This window comes from Perognathus longimembris, chromosome 1 (genome assembly GCF_023159225.1).
Source record: "Perognathus longimembris pacificus isolate PPM17 chromosome 1, ASM2315922v1, whole genome shotgun sequence".
NCBI lineage: Eukaryota > Metazoa > Chordata > Mammalia > Rodentia > Heteromyidae > Perognathus > Perognathus longimembris.
In genome coordinates, this window is record NC_063161.1 from 9141919 (window position 1) to 9161078 (window position 19160).

The 19160-nt window shown below is 51.2% G+C and overlaps 1 protein-coding gene and 1 long non-coding RNA gene across 2 annotated transcripts in view; one reads left to right on the plus strand and one right to left on the minus strand.

Moving 5' to 3' along the window:
• Positions 1 to 16650, minus strand: part of Tom1 (target of myb1 membrane trafficking protein) — a 37887-nt gene extending 21237 nt beyond the window's left edge. Inside the window, exon 1 of the mRNA XM_048356296.1 lies at positions 16495 to 16650. Coding sequence (XP_048212253.1) covers positions 16495 to 16546 — 52 coding nt within the window. The 5' untranslated portion in view covers positions 16547 to 16650. The remainder of the gene's footprint in view (positions 1 to 16494) is intronic.
• LOC125358828 lies at positions 6920 to 19026 on the plus strand. The gene is made up of 3 exons (XR_007212403.1): positions 6920 to 6950; positions 13295 to 13298; positions 18623 to 19026. It is a non-coding gene; the product is annotated as an uncharacterized LOC125358828 (long non-coding RNA).
• The last annotated feature ends 134 nt before the right edge of the window (positions 19027 to 19160 follow it).

Consider the following 19160-nt stretch of genomic DNA (forward strand, 5'->3'; position numbering starts at 1 on the left):
ATTTGTCACTTGGGCTTCCTACTTGGCATGGGAGGCCGAGTGGATCTCTACTGTTCCACAAATGAGAAAACCTTGGCTCAGAGTTCCACAAGTGGATGATCGGGACAAGAACTGAGGCCTGTGTGACCTCAGAGGGCTTGTTTTCAACATGGCATCAGTATTTTTTTCTTTACTTTTATAAGATCACAAAATATATGAAATCACATCTTGAAAAAACATTTAATTTTCAGGGACAAGATCTCACTATGTAGCTTATGCTGGCCTTGAATTCTTCTTTTTTTTTTTTTTTGGCCAGTCCTGGGGCCTGGACTCAGGGCCTGAGCACTGTTCCTGGCTTCTTTTTGCTCAAGGCTAGCACTCTACCCTTGAGCCACAGCGCCACTTCCGGCTTTTTCCTATATATGTGGTGCTGAGGAATTGAACCCAGGGCTTCATGTATACAAGGCAAGCACTTTACCACTAGGCCATATTCCCAGCCCTCTATCCTTTGGTCTTAACTTCAATTCTTCTGCCACACCCATTTCATATTATATGAGTTGGTCCCATTCATGTGACTCAAAATGTTAAAACATGCCAAGCCGGAATACAACCAGGAGCACATTGTGCCACTTCCCAGAGGGACCCACTGTAACCAGTTCTCTCTATAATCTCCCAGGGACACTCCATACCTAGGGAGCAAAGACTACTCCCAACAGATCACCTGGCCTCCTGTCTCCTTTTGAGCCATGGTTTCTGTCTATAGACTGGCACTTGCGCAGAATGGGTACGCGGTGACTGCTGGTGAGTCTCCTTTTAGTTGATATGAAAGTCATACCACATAAAGTGAGCTGTCTTAAAGTTATGATTCAGTGGTGCTCAGTCATAGTGCCATGACCCCTACCCGCCCCGCCGCCCCGGTCTGGGTCTCCAACGCTTTCATGCTGCGATGATTCTTGGATGAGAGTTCCAAGTGAGGAGTCTGCTACAAGGCCCTCCGGACCTCAGCCAAGGGCAGCTGCATACCTGCTATTCCAGCCCTCAGGAGACAAAGGCAGGGGGGATTGAGAGTTCAAGGCTAGACTGGGCAACACAATGCATTTGGAGCCCACCTGGGCTACAAAGAGAATCCCTGTGTCAGGTAGATAGCTAAATCCAGGATCATGCGCTGAGATATGGTTAAAGTGACATGCCTTACCTCTGTAAGCTCCAGTATGAGAAGCACTGAAAAATGCTGGTGCCAGAACTTCCATAAATGTTCTCTATCACCCTTCACTTACACACAGGTATGTAAGTCAGTCCTCCTTTCCCATCCCCCCTTTCTTCTTTCCATTCCTGGGGCTTAAAGTTAGGGTCTAGGCGCTGTCCCTGAGCCTTGGTGCTCAAGGTGCTCTACCACTTGAGCCACAATGCCACTTCCGGCTTTTTCTGAGTAGTTTATTGGAGGTAAGAGTCTCACAGACTTTCCTGCCTGGGCTGGCTTTGAACGGTGGTCCTCAGATCTCAGCTTCCTGAGTAGGATTACAGATGTGAGCCACCAGTGCCCAGCTGTCAGTCCTTCTAACCACAAATACCCAATGTCCTTCCGCTTGCACAAGCATGTAGGTCAGTCCTAGTCACAGACACCCACTGTCTTTGCGCCATCTTGGAATCTGTCCTCACGCAGACCAGTCGGGCCGCACTGCTCACAGGCACTCTGTACCCTGCTTCCGGAGGCTACCTTCCATCCCATCCGCTTCTCTGGCTGGTTCAGCACTCGGGGTTGTCTGGCAGGGAAGCTGGCTCCAGATGTGGTGCTCACACATCTGCTGGCCTCTGTGGCCATCCTTCAGGGCTCAGCACACCTGCTGACCAGGCCAGTCGGGCTAGTGACTCCTGTCCTGCAAGGCTTTCCTGCCAGCACTTGATGGGGGGGCAGGTGTCACTCACTATGGCCCAGTCATTTGTATGTTAGGCCCATTCTAGGCACCAGGACACTTGATGGACAAGAGGGGCACAGTCTTAGCCCTTTGTGCCCCAAATAGACTCAAGGACATTTTCCACCCAGGTCTGTCAGAGGACAAGGAGGATCAGAGGTCTCTGCGTGACCCTGGGACACTTCCTCTTCCAGGCTGGTGGGCTATCCTGCAGCCACGCTCCTCTGTGGGTGGCAAAGTCTGCTCGGTGGCTTCTGAGCCCTTGACTTTGAAATTAGCCTGACTTTTAGTCCTATATCCCGCATTCAGAGAGATAGCAGATGGCCAGGGACACAGGCCAAGCAGCTGGGGCAGGAGACCTTCTGCTCAAAGAATCCTTCTGACCACACACCTTTGCTGGATATGGCTTTCCTGTGCTCCACTAGCCACTTTCATGGACTCTCATGGAAGAACCAGCTGTGCTGAGCAGTGTCCGCTGGGCAGGGGTAGCTGCGGGCAGCCAGGGGCAAAGGCTACGCAAACACACAGAGCCTGCTCTTCTTCCATGGGCCAGGCCGCAGTCACAGGGCAGCGCGAGTCATGGCGTCCAGCTCGGAGTCTCTCACGGGGCCCATTCCTTCTCATCTTCCTTGGTGGCCCCCAGCTTCTCCCCTAGATCTGGCTCAGCCTCCTCACTGCCTCCTTGCTCACTCCACCCATGAATGCTTCACGCGGCCCCAGTGACGACGCCTGCCACAACTTTGCAGAGCTTCTCTGTCCTCAGTCCGGCCTTACCATATGTAACACTCAGCTTCCCAAGTTATATCCCACATGACCTCCAGCATCGTTAGCTGTTCACATAAAGACAGATTCACGCTCACCCGGAGAGGTGTGTATCACTGCCGGCGGAAGAATGAACCTTGAGATGGGGGGGCATCTATCAGTGGGGTGGCCACGGATGCCACGCCGGACCCCTGGCAGCACCCGCAGTGCCCGCCTCTCATAGCGGCCGGGGGCTCCACATTGCCCAGTGTCTTTCCTGACCACCATGTGCCCGGCCCGCCTTCCTGCAAGCCAGCTCAGTGACGCCTAGCGCACCCCGGAAAGCAGGAACACCTGTCCTCCCTAGGGAGTGCGCCAAGGTCCTGACAGGATTATGGCTGTTCTGCAACGCTGAGTCAGTGGGTGTGGAGGGAAGGCCAGGCCACTTACGGGGAGCAACACGGGAAAGAGGTGGGCACAGAGGCCCCTCGAGCCTGAGCAGTACAAGTGAGAATGCCAGCAGGAGCTGGAGACGTGGGGCCAAGCAGGGAACTGCCTCCTAAACAGCAAGGGGAGGTGGGACAAGCACCATCTGAGCGGTTCAGTGGGAACATAGCTGGGGGTGTGTGTGTGGACTTGGGATGCCTACTAGACCTCTACTGTTCCCCCAGGCCCCTTTGGGTCTGGGTAGGATTGCAGGCCTAGGAGTCACAGATACCTGGGGAGGCAGGCCTTTTAAGAGCAAAGGTGGGTTTGTGTGTGTATTTGTACATGTGTTTGTGTGCCAGTACGAAGGCTTGAACTCAGGGCTTCCTACTCCCAGGTGACTTTTGTGTTCTGGGCTGGTGCTGTAACACTTGACACTTGAGCCATACTTGCACTTCCAGCTTTTTGCTGTCTTTGTTTTTGAAAATTATTATTGGCTCATATTAGTTACATGGGGGATTTCGTTATTACCTCTCTACATATTGTTACTGCTATATTCTGATCAATTTCCCCCCCTCTATCACACTCTCTTGAGGACAGTTTTAAATGCATAGGAACCTGACGACATGGGCACAGTCTGTTTTTAATTGCCAAAGTAATTCAGCTTGCTGTTTTAAGGAAGGGAATAAAAACACTGATCCAGAGAAAGAAAACCGATTCCCTGCCTGGGAGCTGCGGACCTTTGAAGGTGGCTGGCAGGGGAGCGCCCTGCCTCCCCGCCTGGGGGCCAATGGCAGACCTCTGCTGTCAGGTGGTGCTTGCTGCCGCCCAGGGCTGGCAGTCTTACGGTTTCAGGTCACTGGGCAACCGGTCTGTCCAGGACCTTACCCTCTCTGCGTTGGGCCTGGTACAGACACATTCTGGCCAGGAGGCTCCAGGTATTCTGCCTGGCATGAGGACTGGAGCCGGCCTGCTTTCTCTCCTAACTCAGGCCACCAGGAAGGCCTGGCTCTCAAGGTCCCATGTCTGTACCTGTAGAATCAGGGTGGGTCTGCCTGCCTGCCTGCCTCATGGTGGTGACTTTCAACTAGTCCATGCACCAGCAGGTAGAGCAGGGATGAGCCACAGCGAGGCCCACTGTGACTCGGCCAAGGGAAGGAACGAGGAGGGGTCACCAAACACTGCCATAACCTAGCCACACTTCAAGCGGCTGCTTCCCTCACCTGTTCCTCCTCAATGGCAATCCGGAATCCTTCTGGTCCTGGGGGAGCTGTGCTTGGCCGTGCTCTGGAGAAGGCTGTCCTGTGGGTGCTCAGGGGAGCTGTGGGCAGCGTCGTGGACATGCCCACTGCCCACCTGTTGCCATGTTGGTCATCTCCCTCGTACCTGCATGTTCCCAGCCATGCCCTGTGCTCTTGCCACAAGGCTTGGCTCTAGTGCAGGCCCTGCCTGGCCTGTGCCATTACCTCTATCTACACAAACACAAATCTCACCAGCACTCTTCTCCATGTAAGATTGTCCCCTATCCTCTGCTGCCAAGGCTCACAGGCCTGAACTCATCAGGAATGGAGTTCAGGATCCTCAGGACTGTCCCCCACTTCCAGGCCATCTTTCACACCCCTGGGCTCCATGTGGAATGTCATCCTTCATGGATCAGGCATCCGGTGTGCACACACTCGCCAGGCACTCTGGGTAAACCAAGCAGCATCTGACTGAGAAGGACTTTGCACCCTCATCACTCTCAAGGCAGACGATGAAGAAAAAACTGGGGGGACAGAGAAATTGGTAGCTTGAATATGGCCATGCTGTTTGTATGCTATAGAGCACAGATTCAAACCCTATGATGTCTGGGTTTCAAATCCACATCTGTGTGTGTGTGTGTGTGTGTGTGTGTGTATGTGCATCAATCCCAGGGCCTTGCATACACTAGGCAAGTATTCCACCACTGAGTTTCAACAGCAGCCTTTGTTTCTTTTGAGACAGGGTCTCATTATACACCCCAGGCACTGAGAAATGAACTCTGAGTGCTGAGATCACAGTTGTGCACCACGATGCCCAGTTCAAATCTTTCCTCTTAAACCACGTTAGTGTGCCTCTCACGGGACTTGTATGTCCAGGCTTAAGAAAACACTGGTGGGCAAAACCAGAGAGGTTCCAGTCTCAGCGAATGTGCAATCCGGTGGAGGTCACAGCGGACAGGGCGGAGGGGGAGGCTGCCATGACAAAAAAGGGAAGTACTGAGTCATCGTGAGGGTTGGGACTGGGGCACAGGATGAGTCGACTGAGCCTTGCCCCAGCCCCTCCTTCCGCACCATGACAACAGCACTGCAGAGAACGGGGATCAAATGAACATGATGAACAAGCACTGGTCACAACCTGTGTGTGACCCTCCTCATGTGTCACCCCATTGTGTGTCTACAGCCTGTGCACAGAGGAAGTGGGAGGAGTGGCAGGCCAGCCTGCCAGGATGGACTCCTCCTAGGCTCACCTGTTGGGCAGACAGCAAGGAGAGGGTCCTTTCGTGTTTATAAAGGGATGGACTGACGTTCCAGGAGCCTGAGGGCCAGAGCAGTGGTGCGTTGTCAGAGCTGACAAGACCCGGGAGCTGTCCTTCAGACTCTTTGCTAAGAGACAAGAGCCTCTGTGCCCAGCTCTCCTGCTGCTCACAACTGGAAGTAGCCTGGATTAAGACACCACAGTTCCAGTTGTTTCTGCTGGATGACTGTGCTATGGAATCTTCGGCTTGGCCTGAATGATGCTGAGCTTTCCCGAAGCTTGGTGGTTGGCACTCAAGACCTGGGAGCAGCCTGGCCCTTCTCACAGCTCCGCTTCCTGCCTGTACCCTCCCCCCCACACCCCGGTGGCTCTCCTAGTCTCTCTGTTTCTCCTGTCAGGCCGCCAGCTCTCCCAGGGTACAGATTACGGCTCCTCAGTGGTCCAGTTCTCTATACTGGGCATGGCCAGTGGACCTGACCATGGACCTGCAGGACCTGCTTGCTGAATGACTTGCATGATGGCCTTGGCCGTATTCTGCTATTTTATTTGAGGGACTGCTCCCTCCCTCAACACTCATTGACTCCTGAGCGGCTGCTGTCTTTCTTCTACCTACTGCCTTTGGGATATTTGTTCCATATACTTTTTTTTGCCAGTCCTGGGGCTTGAACTCAGGGCCTGAGCACTGTCCCTGGCTTCTTTTTGCTCAAGGCTAGCACTTTACCACTTGAGCCACAGCACCCCTTCTGGCTCTTTCTGTATATGTGGTGCCGAGGAACTGAACCCAGGGTTTCATGTATGCGAGGCAAGCACTCTACCACTAGGCCATATTCCCAGTCCTTCCATATCCTGTCTTAATGCCTGCCTTCCCTAACATCCTCACATCCAGGGCTGGTCCCATCTACCAGATCTCTGCAGCTGTAATTGTGCCTACTGACTCCTGGAGACCACAGCAGCGGTGCAGGCCACTTGCAAGTGCTGGTGGGAACTTACAGCTGCTCGCAATGAACTTGTGGAGACCACCGGCATTACATTTACTAATGCTACTGCGAGGAGCCAGGGCTCCCTGACTGGCTGCTAGCTCCTGGGGTTTCACTTTTGCAGGCTCCTTTTTGGCTACTACTGACCACTCAGATCTGAGGAAGTCTCTGAGGTGGCTCCTCAGGGAGGCTCTGCTTTTGTTCTCTTCCTCTCTTTGTATATGGTGCTGGTCTTGGGGCTTGAACTCAGGGCCTGAGCACTGTTCCTAAGCATTTGTGCTCATGGCTAGTGCTCTACAGAGTACTTGAGCCATGGCTCCACTTTTGGCTTTTGGGTGGTTAATTGGAGCTAAGAGTCTCACAGGCTTTCCTGCCAAGTCTGGCTTTGAACTGTGATCCTCAGATCTCAGTCTCCTGAGTAGCAGGGATTACCAGTACCTGGTGAGGCGTAGCTGAGCTTCTTGCCACCAGGAGGAGGCCAAGATGTAATGGGAAGGATACAGAAGGGACCATTAGTAAAAGTTCATTCCAGATGGGACACCTTTCCATTCCAAGGGAATTCTGTGGGTCTCTTTCCCTTCTAAGGGGGAGAAAAACTAGAAGCACATAATGTGTGTACCACTGTACATTATACTTCCCCACAGCTGGGGTAAGAGAAGTGTGTGACCATGACCCCAGGCCATGGGTTGAGATGGAGTCTCCTGAACTTGTTTTTGCCTGGCTTCAAACCACGATGCTCTAATAATCTCTGCCTCCCAAATAGGAGAAGACCCCCCCCCCCCGCCGCCCCTCAGTCCTGGGACTTGAACTCAGCACCTGGGCACTGTCCCTGAGCTGCTTTTGCTTAAGGCTAGCACTCTACCACTTGAGCCACAGCGCCACTTCCGGGGGGCTCTACGTGGTACTGAGGTACCCAGGGCTTCATACATGCTGGGCAAGCACTCTACCATTAAGCCACCTTCCCAGCCATAAGACACAATTTAAGCATAGTGTCCACTTGGCACAAAGGAAACACCAAAGCAGATGTTACCTACTACAAAGTGTCAGCCACAAAAATGACTGAAAACGTTAAGCACTCTAATAAAAAGACTTTAAAAGTCACATGCATGCAGCGTCTGGGTTTCCTTTTTTCTCCCCCCCCCCCCGCCCTTTTCTCCCAGCCAGTAACTTGTCTTGAAGCCCATTTTCCAAATGAACAACTCCTTTCAGATACAGCCTGGAAAATTCCATCCGTTTCCTAAGTTGCTGAGCTGCCTTTCCTCAAAACCCTGGCTGCCTCTCCCCTGTCATTTTTTAACCACAGGCCACAAGAGAAGCCCTAAAATACCTTACTGAGGCTATTGCTTCCGCAACCTACACTTCTCTAGCTGCTCTAAGGAACTACAGAACCTCACCCCAGGGACTTTTCTTAGATGCAGGAGTTTCCTCAACTTCTCCAGGAAGAAGGACACACAGACAGAAGTGTGAGGGGGGGGGGGGCTGTAGGCCAAAGTCTACTATCTGCAGGATAGGCCGGTGGACTGGGGACCTGGGCCACAGGCAGCTCAAGCAGGAGGGCAGTGTGCAGGCACGATTCTCTTTTGTTCTGGAACATTGTCTTTTGGGATTAAGGTATTCCACCGATAGGAAAAGGCCCACCCACATTATGGAAGGTGATCTGTTCGACGAAAAGTCTATGGATTTTAATGTTAATCTCATGCAAAAAATCACCTTCTTGGAAACAGCTTAGGATAATGTTTTACCAAATGTTTGGATGATGTAGCCTAGCCAAGTTGGCACATAAAGTTAACTACCAAAGTGGTTGCATTGTACCAACGCAAATAAGTTCAAATTGAAAATGTCATCTCTGTCTGTCCTAATTAAAGTCTCTGACTCAGCCTGGGTGTTCCCTTCTCCCCTCCTTCTGGGCTTTCCTCCCTCTCTAGCCTCAGGAAGGAAGGATTCCTGGTTCCTTGCTCAGCTCTCCTGCAGCAGCGACCTCCCAGCTTCCAGTGTGCTATGAGGCGCTGAGTGTCATGGCTCTGGGGGTGAGGGGCCTGTGGGGAGTTTGCCACTTGGCTGGGGTACACAATGGGTGGGGCAGAAGCTGCCACCCCGGACCAGCTACGCTGGAACAAACCCTTGTTTTCAGCATCTTAGGTCCAACACTGAAAAGTGGAGGTAGGCTAGTGGGCAAACATAAAGACAAGGGTAGAGAGGCTGGGCATGGTGGTACAAACTTGCAATCCCAGCTATTTGGGAGGCTCCAGGCCCAACCTACACTACAAAGCAAGGCTGTGACTCAAAAACAAAATAAATAAACAAGCCAGATACTGGCGGCTTACACCTGTCACCCTAGCTGTTCAGGAAGTGGAGATCTGAACCCGCACAGGGAGAAAAGTCTGGAAGTGGAGGTGTGGCTCAAGTGGCAGAGCACCAGCCATGAGTGAGATCATGAGGTCCTAGGACTGGTACAAATAAATAAATAAAACAAAAGGGGTGTTTTTTCTTTTGCAATTAAAAAGAAATGATTTTAATTAAGAGGACTGTTATTACACTTTATAAATAACCAGCCTTACAATATTGACCATGGATATTTATTAAAACAGATAAGTCCTTTGACCAGGTGGCATGAAAAAACTCTTATTGAAATCCTCTAATTTGCATTTAAAACATACTTACTGTTTTCAAGATTGCTATATACTGTTTGAATGTGTGTGTATGGAAATCTTTTAGTAATATAGAACAATACTATTTTATTGAGCACACACACACACATATATATATCCTATAGTTCTTTTTTTTTTTTTTTGGCCAGTCCTGGGGCTTGGACTCAGGGCCTGAGCACTGTCCCTGGCTTCCTTTTTGCTCAAGGCTAGCACTCTGCCACTTGAGCCACAGCGCCACTTCTGGCCATTTTCTGTATATGTGGTGCTGGGGAACCGAACCCAGGGCCTCATGTATACGAGGCAAGCACTCTTGCCACTAGGCCATATCCCCAGCCCTATATCTTATAGTTTTAAGTTCTCTACATATTACATAATTTAACCCTCAACTTTCTAAGGATGGTTTTACTATTGTTATTTTAGAGGGTCATTGTGAAGCTCAGAAATGAAGTTTGCTAACTGATTCAACAAGTATTCAAATATAGGTTTTTCTGTCAGGAATCTGCTTCTTTACTAAATCTATGTCACAAATGTCAGATGGCACTGTGATCATTGCTTTCTTTTTGTCTTGGAGCTTGAACTCTGGACACCTGCCTGCTGTCCCTGAGCCTCTTTGTGCTCAAGGCTAGCACACTACCAATTTGAACCACAGCTATAGCTCTACTTTGGGTTTTCTCTGGTGGTTTACTGGATAAACCTCGGGGCTAGTAGATTGGGAAGGAGGGAAGGTGGGAGAAAAATGAGGGAGGAGGTAACAAGTTTGACAAAAAATGTATTCACTACCCCACGTATGTAACTGTATTCCCTCTGCACATCACCTTGACAATAATTTTTTTTAAGTTTCACGAGCTTTCCTGCCTGAGCTGGCTTTGAATCGCATTGCTCAGATCTCAGCCTCCAGAGCATCTAGGATTACTGGCATGAGCCACCAGTGCCTGACAACATTGTCTGGCCAGAAATACATGGAGGAAGATGTAGTTTTGGGTTACCTTATGTGGTTTTGTGGCTAGTAATGGAGAACTTGCTTAGCATGCACAGGGTCTTGGGCTCTACCCTCTGGCAATTATAGTTTTATATTTCATGTCAAGTAGAAAAAAGAAAACATCCATGAACTAGCCAAGCATGGTGGCACATACCTGTAATATCAGCTACTCAGGAGGAAGAGGCAGGAAGATTCCAAGTTCGAGACTGACTGGGGCATATGGCCTAGTGGTCAAGCGCTTGCCTCGCATACATGAAGCCCTGGGTTTGATTCCTCAGAACTACATATATAGAAAAAAGCCAGAGGTGGTGCTGTGGCTCAAGTGGTAGAGTGCTAGCCTTGGGCAAAAAGAAGCTAGAGACAATGCTCAGGCCCTGAGTTCAAGCCTCAGGACTGGCAAAAAACAAAACAAAACAAAAAACCCACACAAGCAAAAGGGCCAGGGGTATGACTCAAGCTGTAGAGCTCTTGCCTAGAACCTCAAAAACAAAAACAAGAAAACCACAAGCTAACTCACCAGAGTCATGACTTCACAGATATAATTACACAGGATGAGGCCAAATTAGCAAGCCAATTAAAGGCAACACTAGGAAAATAATAATAAAGGTGGCAATTGGGGCCACACAGATGCTCTGAGGGGCACAGGAAGGATGGTAGTTTGGAGAGTGCTGGCTCCATTGGAGACGTCCTGGGTAAGGAGGTAAAGAGTTAACTCATCCCCAGTCCCTCCGCTTCTCAAGAGGGGGGTGGCCTCAAGCTCATTAGGAGACACTGAAGGTTTTTGTTTTTGTCTAAAGCAAGAGGAGCGGAAATCCAGAAATCGGGGACTTTACTCTTATTTCTGTGAGAGAACAAAACCTATTTACCAGTTCCATCCAGAGTCAGGCAAAGCCTCATTCCCGAGGGGGAGCAGCCCCGCCCACGACCTGAAACCCGACCTGTGGGTGCTGTGGCTGCCACTCAGCCGGGGATTGCTCATGCCTCCCGGGACACCCAGGCGGCACTGGTGTCAGGGCTCCGTGAGGGCACCTTAGCTAGGGCCCCTAACTTCCGAGTGTGTCCCATTGGTGAAAATAACCCCAGGGAACTCCCGCGAGCACACCACTGTTGGGTGGGCAACAGACAAGTGTTTCACACAAGGCCACCGCCTCAACACGGGAGCCCCGGCTCAAGGGACGACCCTTAATCTTACTGCATAGATGAGGCAACTGAAGAAGAGAGAGGTGAAGTAACTTGCTCTAGGAAGAAAGCTGTGCAGACCGTCTGAACCGACTCAAACTCACCCCGGCCTTCCTACTGTGCATCCAGCCGGCGTGGGGGCCTGTCTAGATACCGTCCCCTGACATTTGCAGTATAGAGTCCTGGGTTCGAATCTGGATGTCATACTCATCAAGCAGGAAATGGGTGCTTTAAGGTGTGAGGACTTTCCAGGGCACACTGCAGGCTAAGAGAAGAGATTCTGGCTCAGGGACCAGCCAAAGCAGCCTCGAGCGTCCAGCAGTGGGTGCCTGGGGACCCCCTACTTTGAGGAACAGTGTCTTCATCCCTTTGTCGCTGGCCGATGGCTCTGACAGCAGAGGGTCGGAGGGGGGTCCCACGCAGCCTGCTCTTATACGGATACGGAGCTACAGGTAGTTTGCACTTCTTTTTCTACATGGTTGAAACGCAAGTCAAAGACCAAGATTTTGTGGCATGTGAAAACGACATAAACTTCATTTCCGGTGCCCAGAGGGTTTTACTGGAGCCTAGCCTTGCCCATTCGTTCCCCTACTGTCCACGGCTGCTCTTACTCAATTAGTGGCAGTGCTGCGTCCTCCCGCCATAGGGCCTGAAAAGCCTCAAAGAGTTACTACGTGGGCTGGGGATATGGCCTAGTGGCAAGAGTGCCTGCCTCGGATACACGAGGCCCTAGGTTCGATTCCCCAGCACCACATATACAGAAAACGGCCAGAAGCGGTGCTGTGGCTCAAGTGGCGGAGTGCTAGCCTTGAGTGGGAAGAAGCCAGGGACAGTGCTCAGGCCCTGAGTCCAAGGCCCAGGACTGGCCAAAAAAAAAAAAAAAAAAAAAAAAAAAGAGTTACTACGTGGCCTTCCTAGACTGCTACGGGGTTCCCGCATGCCCTCTGCCTTCTGTGTACCCTCGGCCCTGTTCTGATGGCAGTGCACACAGGCTCTTCCCGCCTCTCCCTCCCCACTCACTGCCCTGTGGGTCTGTGTCATCACTTTTCCTCGCTCAACAGTCTGTTCCTTCTTCCCTCTGCCTCCACCTTTGCTGCCCCCCCCCCCCACCTGCTGCTCCTCACTCTAGAGGACAGATCAGGTGGCTCCTCTTTGTTACCATGGGGACCGGGTGGGGACTTCAAACAGGTGGAAGCAGAACTGGGCAGGAACCAGCTCTCAGCCTCCCGCCTGGCGTCCACAACAGGTCTAGGATGCTCACTCTGCTGGCCAGCCATCTTCCCCAAGGGGGTGCCTCATTTCTGCCTGTGGCTTCCTGGCTCACCTGGGGGCCCCCAAGGATGCTCTCTCCGACAGCCACCTTCCCCCTGCGCCCCCCCCCCCCCCCACTCCCCTGCGCTCCAGGGCCCAGCCGCAGGCTCTGGGCTCTTTTCGCCACCACCTGGCCACTGTCCTCCTCCAGTCTCTGCGGTCTGCAGCTTGCTTTCATCAATCAGCTGCAATTTGGATTCAATGTGCTGGAGCGAGCTGACAGAAATAGAAAATAGAACTACGAGGTTGGCCTCTGACTTCTGTCCATAAAACAGAGCCAGGGAAGACCTCAGGGAAAGGGTTTAAATTCCTTAAGCGTCCAGGGCAGTGTCAATATCCTCGAGGACTAAGGGCCAGCTGCCGCTTTCCTAGGACGGGATACAGGTGGGTGATCTGGACGTTGTGCAAACACATGGTCCTGTCCTAAACCGTGGAGAGAACCCTTAGAGAGCGTCAGGCCCTGAGCAGCCGAGAAACCCTGGGAAGTGCTCCTTCCCTTACACCTACTCCTGGGGATATGGAAGACATAGCAGGACTTCACAGGGCCCTCACGAAGATGAACACCTAGGAACTAGCACAGTGTTTGCGCGCACAGTGTTACTTTCCTTTCTTCCCTCCTGCCAGGGGCCAGGCGCCGAGGGCCAGGTAAGTAAGGGTGGCTCCTTCTCTCCCCAAGCACAGTGCAGCAAAGAGGAGACACTGTGCAAGTCCAGTGAAAGGAGACAGTGGTGTGTCAGGAGGTGATGGCAGCAAGAGCAGGTACTCTCTGGGGACCAGTGGATTCACAACCACTCCCAGTGAGGGAGGCCCAGAGTATGCGATAGAAAAAACAAACAGTGGTTGTGTCTGAAGAGGTCTGGGAGGTCTCCCGGAGGAGGCAATAGTGTTCTCCGTGCCTGGGGTGAGCAAGCTCTTCACAGGCACCCAGGCATCAGGGTCAGTAGGCATCAGGCAGATGAGAAGTCTGGGAGCCCAGTGGCTCTACTTTCAACAAGGGCCTGTAGCAAAGAGAGGCCTGGTTTCCAGGAACACCAGTAGCTAAAACTCAGGCATCGGAGAAGGGTCACTTGAGCCCAGGAGCTGGAGGCCTATCTCAAAAACAAAATAAGTACAGTAACTCAGCGTCAACATCTAAAAGATTGGGATTTGTATGAGTGTGTATGTATGCATGCGTGTGTGTGTGTGTGTGTGTGTGTTGGTATTGAGGCTTAACTCAAGGCCTGACACTGTCCGTTATCTTTTTTACTCAAGGCTAATGCTCTACCAGTTGTGCCACAGCTCCATTTCTAGCTCTTTGGTGGTTAATTGGAGACGAAGAGTCTGGCTGATTTCCAACTGTGATCTTCAGATCTTCTCCTCCTGAGTAGCTAGGAATACAGGCATGAACCACTAGCTTCTGGCTTTTCAGTCTCCCTATGTAACTCAAGCTGGCTTTGAACTCATAATCTCCTTGTCTCCACCCACATAAAGCTGGGATTATAGGTGTATCCATCACACTTAACTCTTTCAGAGCCTCTTCAGCATTGGTTCAAGTTTCAGAGACTCTGTGTATATCATTTTAGCTTCACTATCGATGTATTGGGGTCTTGGGTGAGTCAGTTTTCACCTTCTCCATTTTAGGCCTCATTCTTCTCTTGAATAGGGTCCAAGAAGAGATATCCAGTATGAAGTCTGTCAGCCAGCTCCACAGCATCCCAGAGAACTTGTTAGAAATGCAAATTCTAGGTATCTCTCCTAGTCCCACCTGTCCAAAACTCTGAGGCCTGACACAGCCTTCCATTTCCTAACAAGCCATTCTGGGGCTTCTAATGGGAGCCACGGGATCCAAAGCAGGAACCTTCCATCCAGTAGTAACAACTGCTTTGTGCTCTAAGGTATTAGGCTGTAGCAACATTCTCCTTGGCCAAAAAATTTCTTGCCTAAGAAAGGTAATCTTTCAGGTAAGAAGAGACGCTGCATTTTCTATAACCAGAGACCAGTGAGCCTCAGAAATATGTAGTTGGCTTTGAAAGCTGGATTTATTTACTTCCCTTTAAGTAGGAAGTTTCCAATAGAGAGGGGAGAAGAAAAGAGAGGAGAGGGGAGAGAAGGAGAGGGGAGGGCGGGGAAAGGAGAACTGCCTTCTCTTTTCAGCTCCCAAACAATGACTCACTGTGGGGTGGGCACCCGTGCCTCAGGGAGCATCGGCTGTCCATTTCCCGGACTGCCAGACCTCAGTAGAACCACAGATAGCTGTGGAGGCGAGTGTGTGTGTGTGTGTGTGTGTGTGTGTGTGTGTGTGTGTGCGCGCACCAGTCCTGGGACTTAAACTCAGGGCCTGGGTACTGTCCCTGGCTTCCTTTTGCTCAAGGTAGCACTCTACCTCTTAAGCCACAGTGCCACTTCTGGCTTTCTGTTTATGTGGTTCTGAGGAATTGAACCCAGGGCTTCATGAATGCTAGGCAAGCACTCTACCGCCAAGCCACATTCCCAGCCCCGTGGTGGCAATTTTTTTTTGGCCAGCCCTGGGCCCTGAACTCCGGGCTTGAGCACAGTCCCTGGCTTCCTTTTGCTCAGGGCTAGCACTCTGCCACTTGAGCCACAGCGCCACTTCTGGCTTTTTCTATATATAGGTGGTGCTGGGGAATCGAACCCAGGGCTTCATGTATAGGAGGCAAGCACTCTTGCCACTAGGCCACATTCCCAGCTCTGTGGTGGCGGTTTTAACCGAGCGGAATGGCACATTTACAGGGAGGTTTGGTTTCCAAGACCTAAGAATGGAATGTTTTACTTAGAAGATGTAACTTTCACAGTGTGGACTTAGGGCTGGAAGTCATCAGAAAGATGCAGAGGGAATTTCACAGTGCTGTCCGGAGAGAGGACCGCACCCAGACGGTCCATGGACGCTAGATCTCACTCAGTGTCTCCTTAACAAGCTAGAGGCCAGGTGATGCTCACGCCCACAATCCTGGTGGAGATAAAAGGATCCCGGCTGGAAGCCAACCGGGGGCGGAGAAGTCCAAGAGACTCTTATCTCCAATTAATTAGCAAAAAGCCGGAAGTGATGTGGCTCAAGTGGTAGAGCGCCAGCCACGAGTAAGAAAGCTCCGGGACAGCCCGATCATTAGGGGTTACTGTCCCCCTAATAACAAGCAGAGAGGGCGAGGGCCGTCACGGACAAAGCACAAACAGTAGGGCGCCACCTGGGCGCCACCGAGTAGCGGCAGGTGCCCGGGCCAGTGAGGACGGCCAGTCTCCCGGGGGCCGGTCGGTGACCGAGACGAGACGGGCGCGCCCCGAGCCCGGGAAGGCGAGGCCGGCCCACTTCCCGGCGCTGCACCAGCCGCCCCGGCGCCAAGCCCCGTCTCCCCACGGTCTCTCGGGGAAGGGACTCCAGCCCTTCTCACGTATCCCTGTCTTGAGAGCCAGGCGGTCCGGGAAGCAGCGTGCACGAGCCGGGTGGCGGGGACCGCACGGAGCGCGCGCGAGGCAGGGTGCGGCCCAACGCCCGCTCCCCCTGCCCCTCCCCCCCCCGAAACAGTCCCTTTAACCCCAAAACTTTCTCCCTCCACTTGGGACCCCAGCACGTTCACATTGGCAGAGCCGCGGTCACTCTGACCCGCCCCCTCTCGTTCGCTATTGGTGACCACCAGCATCCATCCCCAGTATAGGCCTCCTAATGGTCCGCGCTACTGTCAATCAAGGGCGGGCGGGAGAGTGGGCGGGGCAAAGCGGAGGAGCGACACGCTAGCCTCACCGCCTTCCCAGCTTTGCCGAGTCCCGACTGGGGACCTGGAGATGCCCCAGGGGGTCCGGAACGGCGCATAGCAACCGCCGCGGAGCGGTGCGGGGCTCCAGGGACTCACCGATGCGTTGTCCCACTGGAGAGCTGAATGGGTTCCCCAGGAGAAAGTCCATCGTCGCCGCTGCCACTACCACCACCAACCCCAGGAATCAGCTGACAGCAACCGCCAGCGCCGCCGACCCGTCACGTGACTCGCCGGACGGCCCGCGGGGAGGTGCTGGAGGGGGCGGGGCCGGCGCTGTGGTGCGCAGCCACAGGTCCCGCCCCAAGGCGAGGAGGGCGCGGCGGGCGGAGGGAGGGGGCCCAGCCGCAGCCCCTCGGCGCCGGCTGACGTCACGCGCGGCCGAGGGGCGGGGCCAGAGAGCCCAGGCCCCTAAGCCACGCCCCGTCTGGCCCCACCCCTCCGGCTAGGTTCCTCAGGTGCACACAGCTCGAGGGAACCTGGGTCCCACTAGAGCATTGGACTCCCAAATAGTTCTCAAACATCTTTCCCATCTTTGTGATTCTAGTATCTTCTTCAGCCTGGCTGTGTTGTCAGTCAGATGACACCCACCCACTACGTACTTGATCTTTTTGGTCATGGCTCTTCTAAAAAGAAAAAAAAAAAGCACACTAATAAATTCCATCAAGTGTTTTGTTCATCTGCCCACGGCAGGGTGCTTTAGGATTTATTGATAACGATGTCTGTGAATTTTAAATCTAAAAGGCTAAGTTGGCTTTCTTTGCCCAAGTTGTGGATGATGGAAACGTTAGAAGCAAATGCCTTGTGGGATTCATTTGTGTGTTTACTTCTTTGAGCAGCCATGAGGCCAACAGACTTAACTGTACGCCATAAAAGCTGCTTTGAAGTGTGAAGAATCCCTATGGGACCTGTTACAAATGCTCTTCCCCTCAGTGCTCCAGACGTTTGGTGAGTGCTGGGATACTGTGCCTACCTTGCTCACCATGAGCTAATACAATGGCTAGCGGATGAGAATTTAAACCAGTCTATCAGTAACTATTTGCGTATAAAGGGTGTGTATGTACTGAAGATGACCTTCATGTTAAAGTACTTTCTGAATCTCCATTTAAACATACTGCTTGATGGTATAGAGAATGTTTAGCATGAACTTTTGGATTCTTCCATTTAACCTTGAATGCCTTCATTCTAGGTGGTGACATGCCATAAAGTTTTTTTTTTTTTTTTTTTTTGGCCAGTCCTGGGCTTGAACCCAGGGCCTGGGCACTGTCCCCGGCTTCTTTTTGCTCAAGGCTAGCACTCTAACACTTGAGCCACAGTGCCACTTCTGGCTTTCTTATGTGGTACCAAGGAATCGAACCCAGGTCTTCATGCACGCTAGGCAATCACTGTACCACTAAGCCACATTCCCAGCCCAATTTAAGCACTTTTAGACCAAAAAAAAAAAATCAAGATATGCTGCATTGACAATTTAAAGACAATAGTGTAAGAAAAGTGGAGCCACTTGGACATAAAAACAAAGAAAAGATCTCAATTTTCCTACAGTCTTATTTTTTCTGCAGTATAGAGAGAATGGAGAATTCTTATGAATTCTAAACACAAATTAAAACTTGAAAGTAGTTTGGAGTAAAAACAGCCTAGGCTTCGGGGAGGGTGGGCTATAATTGGGCTTTGCCACTTACTTGCTATCCATTCAGGAACTGTACCTTTCTGCTTGTTATATTTGATATATGCAAATCACTGTCGTAGTCATTCAATGATAGAGGGGTCTCTCTTTGGCTGCCTCCCCACTAGAAGTTAGCCTTTTAATCAACTATACTAATCCATCATTATTTTTTCATTCATGCGTTTATTTGGTACTGGGGTTTGAACTTAGGGTATCATGTTGGCTATTTCACTATGACCTTGAACAGTTTTTTTTTTTTTTTTTTTTTTGCTGGTTCTGGGCTCTGTCCTTGAGCTTCTCTGTACTCAAGGCTAGTGTTCTACCACTTGAGCCACAACACCACTTATGGCTTTTTCTGAGTAGTGTACTGGAGATGAGAGTCTCATACACTTTCCTGCCTGGGCTGGCTTTGAACTATGGTCCTCAGATCTCAGCCTCCCGAGTAGCTAAGATTACAGGCTTGAGCCACTAGCACCTGGCTTCACTTTGTTTTTTGATTGAAAAAAAATTTTTTTTGTTGGCTGTGGTGATTGAACTCAGGGCCTAGATGTTGTCCTTGAGTAGCTAGGATTACAAGCATGAACTACCAGTGCCAGGCTGATTGAAAAAAAATTCTTTTAACCTTGAAATGCAACTTTCCATATACTCAATATTCATACCATTACTAAAGATTCATGTTAGGTTGGCTTGCTGCAGGGCTGGAAACAGAGGTGACAACTCAGTATTTTACAGATGTGGCTTTTTGGAAGCTCTTCACCCAACATCATTGACAAAGGGATAGTACTGAGCACAGCACAGAACGTAGTGCATGTAGATTTGCACAGTCTGATGGGTGTTTTATTGATTTAGGCCAGCACCATAATATACATATTTTCACCTGCTAATAAACAAGAGCATCAAGTATCATATTCCCTGGTATTACAACTTGCAAATGACAACAGAGAGCTTCTCCAATGTAAATAAAGATAGTAGAAACAGTAAGATAAGTTAGGAAAGTGGTTAAGGTTAGAAATCTAACCTCTATTTCAACTTTGTTTATTTATTTATTTAGTGCCAGTACTGGGGCTGGAAATGGACTTCGCACTCCTGCTTGGCTTTTTTT